Source organism: Tauraco erythrolophus, chromosome 5 (assembly GCF_009769465.1).
Source record: "Tauraco erythrolophus isolate bTauEry1 chromosome 5, bTauEry1.pri, whole genome shotgun sequence".
In the NCBI taxonomy this organism is placed as follows: domain Eukaryota; kingdom Metazoa; phylum Chordata; class Aves; order Musophagiformes; family Musophagidae; genus Tauraco; species Tauraco erythrolophus.
In genome coordinates, this window is record NC_141469.1 from 16,221,689 (window position 1) to 16,235,439 (window position 13,751).

Here is a 13,751-nt window from a genome sequence, read left to right on the forward strand (position 1 = left end):
TTCCTGAAGTTTCAGGTCTTGTTTAAGATTCCCACCACAAATAATGTCTTAATTCCACCAGGATTTGTGTCAGTATATTTTGTTAGGGCAAAGTTCACTACCAGTACTAATTGTTCTCACATAATTTTGTTTGTATTATCCTCACCAATGCCAAGCAGCAGGGAAATCTTTCAGAAATATGAAATTTAATCAGTTTCGGAATTGGCTCACTAATTCTAGATCTTCAAGAAGAAAATCTTTCTCTGTACGTAAACCATTGTCAGTGTCAAGATCAATCAGAAGTGCCTACCTTCAAAGATGACTCACAGTTTCGTCCTTTTTTTATTCCTTAAACATAAAAATACAAAATTTCTATATGAATACAGTTTTAAGAACAATTTCAAGATCACTTCAATAAAAGTGAAGCCTCTAGGAATGATGAGACCTTATCTTAAACTGGTATGCTAAAATTTTTTTTTTTAATCATGTGGAAACATTCGCTAAGCTGAAAATGTTACACTTCATTACTACTGGCTAAATATCACTTGTAGATTAATAAAGCACTATCTGTCTGATTTAAAAGAAGAAAGTTTGAAATAATTTCTATTGTATAGTATCTTTTGATGTGTTTTGCAAGTCTCCATGTAAGTGTTTCTTTTTGTAGTAACAGTAATAAAAGCTCAACCCTAAACTCAATGTTCTACCCAGACACCATTGACAGAAACGTGTCTTGAAGTTCAACCTTCCAGCAAAGCACTAGAACAGTAAGCAAATCTCAAAGGAATAATGCTCGTTCTTCTCAACTACCTTTCAGTGTTTGGGAGAAAAGAGGATAACATTCAGTCTACATTTTGGAGTTCTTTTACATGACAAGATCCTCGACTCACCAAATTCATACATACATATGGGCATAATCTATATAATTAGATATAATAGATATAATTAGCTAAAATACACTGTGCATACTAACCTCAGAATATCTGCATCCCAGATACATTTACTTATATTCTGTAGCTGCATTTGTTCAGATAAAATTTTCAGTTGTTTTGATGCAGACTTTTTCACAAATTAACTTTATGGTCATAAATCACCTCTGATTACTTTAATAGGGTCAATTTAAATGTGAAGATGTCTTTGTAAGTTCATAAATTTTCTTGATGATTTTATGCCTGTGGCCTGTATATCGTAATTCTGACAATTCATGCACATAGCATTATGTCATAAATTACCACGTTTATTTTGGCATGAGTCTCAGTACTCATGAATACTGCCTCTATTATTTAAATATGTAGCATTTCTGAAACACAGGATTCAATATCCAAAAATAAAGGAATACTTACAAAAAAACTTTAAGTGCAGACAAGGGATGAGGTCTGGAATTTTACTAATGATTTGAGGTGCAACTCTAATTGAAAGAAAAAAAATCCATGATATCCAACTCTTTGAAGCATTCTTCAAAGTCCAGTTTAAAAGAAAATTCCCATATGAAGGACTAGATTACGCCACCTTATGCAAGATTTCTAATGACACAGAAGTGTTTCACTTAATACTTAGCTTGTTATACAAGCCTGAAGAAAAACAAGTAAACAGTAACTTTTACTTTAAAATTAGCCTAGACAAAGACCTCTCCCTTACAAAATCTACAATGTTTAAGATAAAATCTATGTAGTGTGAACTACTAATATTTTGTGTCATATTTTGTGAAAAAGTCATTAGGCTTGATTATAAACCAGATGATATGAAAAATATTACAAACATACCACACTGATATTGAACATAATTAGTTCTCAGGCTTTTGAACTTGCACACGCTTATCTTTTTACACCTGAGTGGGTCCACTGAAATCAATCATATATATCAAATAAAATTAAATTTATACAATTTATACAGGGTATATACCAAATCAAATTATGTTAGATTAAACATCAAGTGCCTAGCAAATAAAAAAACACCTTCTCTAATAAAACCATCCCATTCGATACAAAGTGACTGCATATTTTTGATATAATAGGCTGCAGCTTAATCATTTCAACCTTTAATTACTGCATCAGATAATGAATATTTTGAACATATGCTTCTCCACTCTGCTAGAAGACATGAATGAAAGAGAAACAAGTTTATATGCATGCAACTGTGTGTGCACGTTGGGGGAGGGAGTTGCAGGCTAAACAGCAAAAGGAACCAAGTGGCAACAATTGGAGGAAATGGTATCTGTAACAGCTGCTCCTTTCAGATTCCCCTAGAAGGAGACTGCCTGAGGTGGACCACAGCACAAAAGGATAAAGAAGATGAAAACTGATGCAAAGCAGGAAAATAACTGCTGAGACCCCTGAGTCTACATCCGAATAGTCCCAAGCTGTGTGGCAAGACCTCTTTAGCATGCTACAGAAGCTGGTGATGAACTACATATTACCATGAGGCAAACTGGCTCCTAGCAGTATTGTCTGCACGTTATGTGTAATGATAACCAGTAGTCCTCTGGGAACAGGATGCAATGATTTCATCTCTGTAAGCATCTGAGCTCCCCTTGGATACAGAGACCATTAAACTCAGAACAGAAGGGTAAATTTTAGGCAATGATTTCTAATTGGAGAGCGAAGACAACTTGTGCTCAACAGTACTGTCAACCGCTGATGTTTTACTGCCGTCTATATTGATCACTGTTAAGGACAAAAGGAACTAAAATTTTACCCCTTTTTCTTAGTCCCATAACACACACTGTATTTTCTGAATGAAAGTACTTCATAGTTTCTTACGCAATATTATCGGAAATGCTGTTATATTAGGAAATGCCACTATACTATAATATTATACTATTTACACTGAAAAGTATTAGTATTTTCATTACTGTTAAAATAACATTTTATACTCTTAACATAACATATCGTTCATGTTTTGTACTACAGAGACTTTCTTTGCCTTTTAACAAAAATGCACATTGCTCTTCTTACCTGTCAGGTGTTTTTGTAAGATTAAAACTGACAGACATAACCTATTATGCATATATTTTAAATTAACAGTAGGGCATTACAACATCCAAAGTTTTGGAATCTTCCTTAAAAATAATAATTCTACACCTGACAAAAAGAAATGGAACTTTCCAATGATTGCAGTAACTTTTTGGCAGGTGGCACGGGGGAGCAATGAAGGGAAAGGAGAAGCTATAAAACGTAAGCAAAACGGATCCTGAGGAAGCAAGGCCAGGACCTCTAATATTTTTGTCACTTGCAAGGGTAGTTTGACCCTTTGTATATCACGGAGACTGTGCAGTCTTGTTCATTAATTAATTTCTCCTGCGATGGAGAGATTGAATATGCATGCAGATATTTAGCACATTTGTTTATCGTGCTGTTCTTCATCATTCACACAGTTTATTGTGACTCTCACAAATTTAACAGGAAAGTTCATCAGGTAAGAATGCTGGCACACTTGTTAGTCAAAAACAACACAAAAACTTCAGTATAAAAAAATTCTAGTCTAATCTGTCATACTTTATTCTTGGAAGAGATTAAATATCCTCTTCTCATTGCTGTTGCAACTATTAGATATAATCTTATAACATTATATGTAGCTTTTTAATTTTGAAATATTTTCACGTTCAGCTACAGACTTTGACTGCAACTGATGTGAGAACAGTCTCCCACTTTCCAGCATTTGGCTGATTTATACAGAAGATAGACCTATCAGCAGTGAAGAATTATGTATAAAGACGGTCAATAACTTTTGGAAAAATCATATCACAAATCATTAAAAGCATATAAGAGGATATTTCAAGACAGGAATCTAGAACCACTCCTACACTGCAGAAGCCAAGCAAACAATATTGAAACCCACGCTGATTTCACTCTGTGATTTCCATTGGTCTATTTTCAAAAAAAATAAACAACCACAATGAATAATCACAAAGCATGACCTCTATGAAATATGTTCATTAATAAAATACTGAGTCGTTCTGCAGTTAAAGAAACAAACAGAAATTGAAATAGTAAATATCCAGCTGATTAATCACAATAATCATGGACAAAATATTCAAACAAATTAATTTTCCACACAACAATTTTAAGATGACCATATAGGACTGTGAATTCTCTGATGACTGGCACAGACAAATCAAGTTGCTGTTGATCCTCCCTCTCACATTGACCTATGATGAACTAGAGGAACTCTCCTTCCAGACTAGAATTCCACATGTAGAATTCTCATTGTCTTAGAATTATTACGTACGGGAGGCTCAAGAAAAACACGAGAAGAGGAGCTTGAACTCGACTATCAACAGAAGGGATTGCGCATCAGCATTACAGCTTTTCATATCAAAAGCAATTCGTATTTCTTCTAAATTCCTGATGTTCTGAAAAGCTCAATACATGAATGCATAAATTTTAAATTGTTGCTCACAAATATGCTGCATCAAACCAGTTTGCAAAACTGGTGTTTTATAGAAAAATCTAACCAAATAAAAACTGTTTTATACATGTATGAATACAGGAAAACTAAAGCTTGTCACATATAACCTTAATTGTCAATTTATATTATTTCTACAGATTCAAGCACAGAAACCTGGACTCCATCCGTTCTGAAATGATTGGAATTGTAATTGCTTAAACCACATTAATTCCTGTGTACACAAATAGGTATAGTTATAAAAGATCTGTGAGCTGAGTCTCTCTGAGTCTTTTCCACTCTGCAAAATGCCTAAGATGCCAAGAGGGCAGAGAAAGGTATTGGGAAAGCTAAAGCAACTTTAAGATAAACTTACTGATAATGCGGTCTGTTGTTCTCCAGCAAAATGATATGCTAAACTTAAGCAATAAGCAGCTTCTCCTTCCATCTTCATACTACCTCCTAAAGAAAGGATTAAAGTTAGTTACCAGTGTAATCGGAAGAAAACTACACTAGTACAGACAATTATAGAATCATAGAATGGTTTGGGTTGGAAGGGACCTCAAAGATCATCTAGTTCCAAGCCCCCTGCCATGAGCAGGGACATCCTCGACTACACCACGTTGCTTAATGCCTCATAAAACCTTGCCTTGAACACTTCCATAAATGGGGCATCCACAACTTCTCTGGGCAACCTGTTCCAGTACCTCACCACGCTCAAAGTGCAAAATTTCTTTCTTATATCTAATTGAAGTCTACCCTCTTTCAGTTTAAAGCCATTGCCCCTTGTGTTATCACTATATACCCTTCTAAAAAGCCCCTTTCTTGCGGGTTCTTAAATAACACACAGATGTTTAAATATCGTAGTACGCTTTTTCTTCTCCTTATCCTTGCCATTTATCTCTTTCCAAAAATATATAGTGGTAAGTAAAAATAGAGTCTACGGATTTAAACAAAATTCAACAAGAAAGTTCAACAAAGTCAGAGAAAATATCTTCCGGTAAGTAATAGAGTACAATCAATTTAACATGCTGTAATGTTCCCTGTCATGAATTGTTTAATAATACTCATGGTGTCTTCGCATTAGAAAGTCATAGTAGCCTCTCTCTATATATTAATACATAAAATAAAAGTAGCTACAAATACGTAATACACTCCAACATACAAACACAAAATACATGGACTCATACACTTTGCTAATGTGAATCTTAGTGGAACACCAAAAGAGAACTATTAGAAGACCAGGTTCACATCTCTTATTCTCATGGTTATTTTGTAAGCTACTGTAGGCTAGAATAGCTAAAAAAAGGATAACTTTTACTTGCAAGCAGAAGTCATAGAAAATTCTGCACAGGCAGTTGCTAACTAAGGTACATCACACTTTTCCATACCAGGTTTTATTTCACTAATATTGATCTAACAAACACTGCTTGCTAGTCTTTTTATATTGCTCCCTCAAAAGAAAATCATCTAGTCAATACTGAAATTTATATAAATTAATTATATAGATGCTTACTGTATCACACTATAGTCAAAAATTTCCCTCCAGAAATGAGTATCCATTTAAAAAACCGTAGATTAAATCATATTAAAAATAGCCCAAAATCCAGTTTTTCTATTGCTCAATATCCATATGCTCCAACACAACAAAGAGTGGAAAATCAACCTAAAGTGTAATTGCATATTGGGATATTTTGTAAAATGCATAAATAAAAATAGTGGCAATAAACTCAGAGATTATCTACTTACAATTATCAGGCTAGTAAATTCTTTATGTCCAAACACACAGAAACCTACATCTATTCTGAAACTCTGAGTCTTATAATTGCTGAGGCCATAGCAATGCTTTATCTATAGCACTTAATATGCTACTTAAAATTAGGAAAAGTCTGTTACTGAAAAACCTCATGTTCTCTTCCAATATTCAATAATCCCTTAAAAGGCTTAATGAGGCAAAAGGATACAGAAATAGTGTTTCACAGAGGAATAATAAGTGAAAAGTTGCTAGGGATATAAAAAACTACCTTCCTCACTTAAGAACAGTCTGAGAGTCTGAAATGGATACTGAAATGGATACTATCTAATCCTAATTCATAAAATACATAAACACAGATGACGGTCCAGAAGGACAGAATGGATATTACAAATGGCAGCCAGAGCTAGTATGGGTTTAACAAAATTGTTAAAAATGGGCTTCATAGGTCAAGGCTATGGTTCTGGAAAGGGGACTGAGGAATACATCCATAAGAGGCTTCTAAAGCTTAAATTTAAAGAGAAAAATGAGAAGTATGCTGTGCATAGTAATATTTACTAGGTGTCTCAGGAAGCTATGAAAGTGATTGATTTGAAGTAACGGCATTGGAATATCTGCCTGGTCAAAGTAACTTTTGGAAAGGCATCAGATCTATTTTGACAATCTTTTCATTTCCAGCAGTTTTCCCTAGCCACAGGAAGAAATTGATGGGAAACTTCATCAGCAGCCCTTCTAGTTACTACAGCAAGTATTAGTAGCAGCAGTTTTACCGTAGATGTGACTTAAGCATGTATTATAGACAACAGCTGTAGAAAAAGCTAAAAGCTTGTATTTGATCAACAGATGCAGCTAGAAAAAACGGAGAAATTTTTGGGTACACGTCTTTCTTCAGCTGACTAATTGCATTTGTATTCTCAGTATTAAGATACCTACTACCAAGAGAAAAGATCTAGACAAGCAACTCACAAAACAGATCTACTAATATAAATTGTAGATAAAACCAAAATAGGTTACTTAGTGATTTAATTAAAAGAAAAAAAATAGCCAATACAATCATATACACTCACAAATTAAGCATTTGGAAAGAAAATAATTGAATTCTTTCCCCTAAAGTCCTGTTTGGTTTCTTCCCCCAAAATTGCCACATAAAAGCACTTAGATTTCAAATGTGTTTTAAACTATTACTCTTCATGAGATTAGGTAAGATGAGAAATTCTGGTTCTTTAGAATTAATAAAACTCAAAGACAACATAATAAAAAACTTGAAATAGAAATACTTGGCTAGTACTTTTAAAAATAATAAACAGCAAAGTTCACATGGGCTTAGATGCCTGTAAGCTTGTTCAGTTTTTTCAAGAGTATCTGCGGGTCTAAGAGATATGCCTTGGCTTCACTGAATACATTTTATATTTTTTTATAGATTGCTATGTTATACTATCTTCCCAAATAGTTATACATTTATTTGTGGCAAAACTTATTTTAAAAACTGGATTATTTTTTTTTCCATTTTTGATAGTTTAATTCTATCTATCCCAACTACTATTCAAAGACTGGCTAACAGATTAATGTTGGGCATATATTATTAAATTTAAAAAACCTAACGTATCTAGTGATAAATATTGAATTAATATTATATATTAATTGTATGTGCAATTCATATGCAAAATATGCCCCTTAAGGAATACCATGAAAGGCTCTTGAATTGCTGTGCATGGAAAAAGATGATTATTTGAGACCTTCTATTTCACTTCTGAGAAGCACTCCAATAATCATCTAGGAAAAGTAGGCCTGTAGAAGTGGACATTTAACAGCATCTTTTGAGAAACAACTGTTATTAAGATTTCTGAAAAATCTGGGAAGTCATAGGTATTTTCATAAAGCCAACTTGTAAGCTTTGCCTTCTCTTTTCTGTTCCCTCTCACGTGTAAGAAATGCTCCAGAGCGTGGTATTTCTAGCTGATCAACATCTCGTGTTATATATTACATTCAAATACTACTGTAATTTCACCCAATTTTATATTCACACACAGACAAAGCTTTGTACAGTCATTATCTACAACAGAAAGGCAATCAGGATTAGTCAGCATGGATTTAAGACAGGAAATTCAAGCTTCATCACCCTGATAGCCTTCTAGGATGAGGCGACTGGATTGGTGGACGAAGGGAAAGCAGTGCATGTTGTTTCTTTCCATTTTAGCAAGGCTTCTGACACTGCCTCCCATAACATCGTCATACACAAGCTGATGAAACATGGCTTAGACAAATAGACAGTGAGGTAGACTGAAAACTAGCTGAGCTGCTGGCCTCAAAGGGCTGTAAGCAGCAGCATGAAGTTCAGTGGGAGGCCAGTCACTAGTGGGGTACTCAGGGATCACTACTGGCACCAACACTTATATCTTCATTAACGACCCGGATGGTGTGACCAAGCACACTCTCAGTGTGTCTGCAGACAACACAAAATTGGGGGGGAATGGTTGATCTACGAGGTAGGCAGCTGTGCTGTCATTCAGAGGAACCTCAGCAGGCTGGAGAACCAGGCTGATGGCAGTCTTGTGAAGTTTAGGAAAGAGAAATGCAAAGTGCTGCACCTGCAGAGGGATAACCCCATACACCAACCCAGGCTGTGGGCTGTCTGGATGGAAAGAAGCTTGGCAGAGAAGGACCTGGGTCTCCTGGTGGACAGCAAGTTGCCCATGAGCCAGCAATGCACACTCATGGCAAAGGTGACCAATGGGATCCTGGGCTGCATCATTGCAAGCAGTCAAGGGCGGCGATCCTTTGCCTCTAGTCAGCACTGGAGAGGTCACCCCAGGAGTGCTGCGTCCAATTCTGGGCTCCTCAGTACAAGAGAGTGAGGGACATAATGGAGTGTGTCCAGCAAAGGGCTGCAAAGATGAGTAAGGGACTGGGAGCATGTGTCCTAGGAGGAGAGGCTGAGGGAGCTGGGACTGTTGAGACCACAGAAGAGAAGGCTCAGGGAGGATTTAATCAATATGCCCAAATTTCTAATGATAGGGTGTAAGAGGAGGAAGCCAGGCTCTTCTCAGTGGTGCTCAGTGACAGGACAAGAGGCAATAGGCACAAACTGAAATTCCACCTGAACTCAACAAAATATTTCTTTATTATGAAGGTGTTTGAACAGCAGAAAATGTTTTCCAGAATGGTTATGGAGTCTCCACCTGTGAAGACCGTAAAAACTTGACTGGGCAGCCTGCTCTAGCTGATCCTGATCATCTCTAAAGATCTTTCTTCCTACCTCAGCTATTCTGCAATTCAGTATTTTTTTTTTACTTCAGATTTAAATGTATTTACATGTATTAAGATATAAGGAAGAAATCTTATTTGATATGACAGAATACTGTTTTTTTGCAAGTACTAAATAACTATGTAGAGTGAAAAGGTAGTGTCCAGCAGATAATATCACTGAAAATCCACAGTGACTAGCCAATCAAAATCAGTGAGCTGAGCTTCCATCAGTGACCGCCCTTTCTTATTATTGGTTCACTGTTTTATACTATTATTCTCACAAGGTTGTTTTTTTGGACATAAAGCTTTCAGGAGTCTAAAAAGATTCTTTGTTGTCAGCAAGAAGGCATTTCTGCTTTAGCGAGATCTGGAAGTGTATTGATAGCATTTGTCTTTGAATTTCATAGGAAATAATCACCCAGTCAAACACTTGACAATTTTCACTTTACTCTTGGGAAAATCATGGCATGCACATCAAAAAGGAATGTGAAAGCATTACTTTCCACCTACCTTCTTTTGCTGTTTTTAAAGCTTTTATTAGCGTTTTGATGGCCTGTTGGTGTTCTTTATTTTCTAGCATTTTGTCTGCTAGTAATGTATAAATTCTCCAGAGATGCTCACATGCCAGTGAATTGTAAGTGTGGCCTGTCTCATCCTTCCATGTCGAACCCTCTGTTAGGTGATAAAACGCTTCATAATGCTCAGCGGCTTCCCTGACATGACCTGAAAAACATCATTCATAATTACAATCTGTGTAATCAACAAAATTTTTAAAAGTTATTGAATTTCTCTTTAGACAGTAAGTTGCAGCCAATCATTTCACAGATTTTTTCAAGAATCTTCAACATGTAACTTACAGGTCACTGGAAAATACTGCCAAATTTCAATTACCAGTAATGCTGCAACTTAAACTTACACATTTTAAAGTAGCTTTCCTTTGTAGATTCACGGTTATGGGAGGTCACGATCCCAAGGATGTCAAGTCAAAATTTTATAGAAAATACATCTATTATAGATTCATGAGATCCAAAAAGGCAATATTCATATTTCAAAATCACATCTATACATAAATAATCACAAAAAAATATTGCAAAACCTGTGCTGAAAGATTTGAAATGTGGAAGATAGTATCAAAACCGTGTGGGGGAAAAAAATATTTATTCAAGTAAATTAATTGATAAAAAAATAATTATCATGCAAAGGAATTTATTCAACAGTTATTACGAGGCCAACTCTGGTGAGTTTATGTAGTAAATTTACTGGAAAAGTATTAACCACTGATAGATTAATTTGTGAGCCTGAAGTAATACACTTAAAGATGTCTGAGTAACTTACATTTGAAGACCTTTAAGGCAAAGGAAAGTTTGAAGATAAAGTTCATTTCATTTGAACATGAGAGTAGTTCCTCCCTCCCCCTCTACCTTTAGCTAGATTTATCTCTGTGTATACATGTAATCTAGGAGTTTTCCACACTTTTTGAACAATAGAAATTCAAAGCCCCTTGAAAGAACAGAAAAGCTTTTCCTTATACATAAGAAAAACTGCTGGGAAGCAGGTAAGATGAGACAATTTACATTAAAAAAATAAAACAGTACCTTGTTTTTACCAATGTTCTACAGCAAGGAGAACCATGAAAGTGACCTTTCCTTCATAACTTTGTGTGTGTGTGTGTGATGAAGGAATCTTGTCCCATAGATCATCAATATATCAATTGCTATTTCTATTAAAAGCTGAAACAAACCATAACCTAAGTTTGTTTAGATGTGTTTGCAGTTTATATCTCTTCTGAAACATGATTTGTAGGGAACGATTACTGTTTTGCAGACTGTTTTTACAGTGCTGCATTCAAGTTACAAAAAGAACCAGGAAGAAGAGTTATTTCCCAATTGTAGGAAAGGAATGGAAAGAAGTTTGACAAGGACCTCCTTTAAGCATTCCAAGAGAAAATGCGGATAGCTCCCCAGGCCTCCAGCCAACCTAGAGGCAGGCAGAACAGCTATGACAGATTCCTTTTATTAACTAAATTTAGATTTGTCTTTTGCATATGTTACCCTTTCATAAGGATGCTTTCAACTTTGCAATGTAAAACATAACCCTTATCTTTATTAGAATTAAATTTATTTTCATATTAAGCTTCTCTGATGATTAAAATGAGTTCAACTAAAACTGACAAGCACAAGAAACGTCTCTTTCAAAGCAGCAGCTAATTAAATGAGACAAATCATTTTAAGGCTCTACAACCTGCGATTCATGTCAGAGTCCCAGAGGGCACAACAAAGTGCTGAAGAGTAAAGTGCCAGGTGAGAGGGGAGACAGTAGGTTTTATTCAGTTCCGCTCTAGCTAGGGACGGGTATCGGAGATGGCCTAAAACACTGAAAAAAGTCTTATTGCCAGAGTAGCTATCAGACCCTGTAAAAAGACAGGAAAAGATCTATTTATTCTTTCCAAACTATCACATTCTTGACATCAGACTGAACAAACAGAAACGTAAAATGAAGTTACCATGACCAGTACAAGCTGTTGAAGGATTCACTGACAGTATATGTAACAGGAAACAGAGATGCAGACTTGCTAAACTCAAATGAAAATTCTTGTCCGTTCTAAAGAGGCTTCCAATTTGAATTTGAGTTTCTGCCTATTCAGTCCAGCTAACTTCTTAGGGAAACTTCAACTCAGAAGTCAACAGAATTCCAGTTATTCAAGTTGCTAAAAGCAGATTTAAGATATTAATTGAAGAAGCTGGTGTTGGCTTTGTGACAAATGACAAAGTTGAGTTGAAATTTAGTATTAGTAGTTAGATCTAGCCTTTTATTCACTTGGATACTCATAAGCACATACTGACTGCTTCTCAGAATCTCCCTAAAGTTTATTAATCAACTGATTGTCCTTTTGAAAGAATATTGACATACATTTAAGTCATTTAGTTTCACTACATATGTAATGTATTTTTTAGAATAATAGATTTTTAACTCATGCGTAACTCAAAAACTTCTAGTAAGAATAGGAAGCAGCAAACAAATGAATTATCACCTGGATACATAATTTGAAGCTGAACACAGTGTCTGAGTTTCTCCTAAGACTTTCTAATAATCTCTTAACAGGATGCATAATTTAGGTAAGTAATACCTGCAACCTTCAGAACTATTGTTTAGATTGTTAGAACTATCAGGTATGGTAATTTTTACCCATGCTTCCTCACTTGCAGTATCCCCTTGAGAAAGTTTCTGTCAGACTAGAAATTGAACTCATATATTCCATGGACCCCATAGTTCTTAAGAGTTGACCTAACCATAAGAGCTGTGACCTGACATTCCTTTTGCCAGATCTCAGTGAAACCTCTTTAGAGACAATCCATCTACATCAAGCTTCAAAATACAAAAGTAATACAATCTTTTTTGAAGTATTCAAGTGGAACTAAATTACATTTGGCTTCACTGAACTACCAAGAAAGATTATGAAGTAAAAAGTAATAAAATCTTCTCACAGAAATACCAAAAAGATGACACTAAGCAAAAAAATAAAATACCTGTTCATTTCCTAAGTGAGGGAGAGATGGAATCCCTGACCTGAAAGCCGTTACATGGCTGGGAGTTTACTTGAAAGAGTCTTCAGTAGGCAGTACTAGCTACTTGTAGACCCCTCAAATTCACGGAAGGTAAAACATTTTAGATTTTGGAATTCATTCTTCTATCAAAATAATCTGACGTCCCTTGTTCCCATTGGCAAATGACATATTGACCTATCTCTTTAATCCATTATGTTTATGCGAACCTCAAACACTGTGGAAAAATAATGTTTTCCAGGGGTAGCAAGTTTATTCACTGACATGAGTCTGTTCAGCTGGAATTGATCTGGCCAGTGCATTCCAATTTTTAAACACTGAACTACTGCAACTGTTAGGCACAGACATAGGTATATGCTGTCTGAAAATCTTGAAAAACATTAAAAGAAAGTAATAAGCCAATTACAGAACATTTCTGAGAGTATTTTCATCTCACCTGAGCAGTGACAAGGCAGAGTCTTAAATGACTTTTATTATCAACTGAAAGAAAAGAAAGGGAGGAAAAAAAGCTAAACAAGAGAAAAAGCAATCAGTAGGAAAATGGCTTAGAATAGTTTGTAGAAATGTATCTTTTATATCTCTAGGAATTCAAAGAGAAAATGCAGAAGGTGTTTCTAGGAAATCTATATTTGAAAGATCTATTTGCAAAATGTTACAGAAAGCAGTATAGCTATTTTCAGTTGGCAACATTAACAGCAATTGCATATTTCTTTTCTCACTGCCATGCAGAAATTAGCTCTGTGTATACTAACTGGAGTTGGAGAATCTCTGATATCTCTTACGTGTTTATAAAAAATCAAAAAACAGGAAACTCTTACAACATATACACT

The 13,751-nt window shown here is 35.3% G+C and overlaps 1 protein-coding gene across 1 annotated transcript in view; it reads right to left on the bottom strand.

The window, feature by feature from the left end:
- TTC29 (tetratricopeptide repeat domain 29) overlaps positions 1 to 13,751 on the bottom strand; it is an 87,634-nt gene that overhangs the window by 27,131 nt on the left and 46,752 nt on the right. The window contains exons 5-6 of the mRNA XM_086611996.1: positions 9,869 to 10,081; positions 4,736 to 4,821 (exon numbers count right to left, since the gene is read on the bottom strand). Coding sequence (XP_086468122.1) covers positions 4,736 to 4,821; positions 9,869 to 10,081 — 299 coding nt within the window. The remainder of the gene's footprint in view (positions 1 to 4,735; positions 4,822 to 9,868; positions 10,082 to 13,751) is intronic.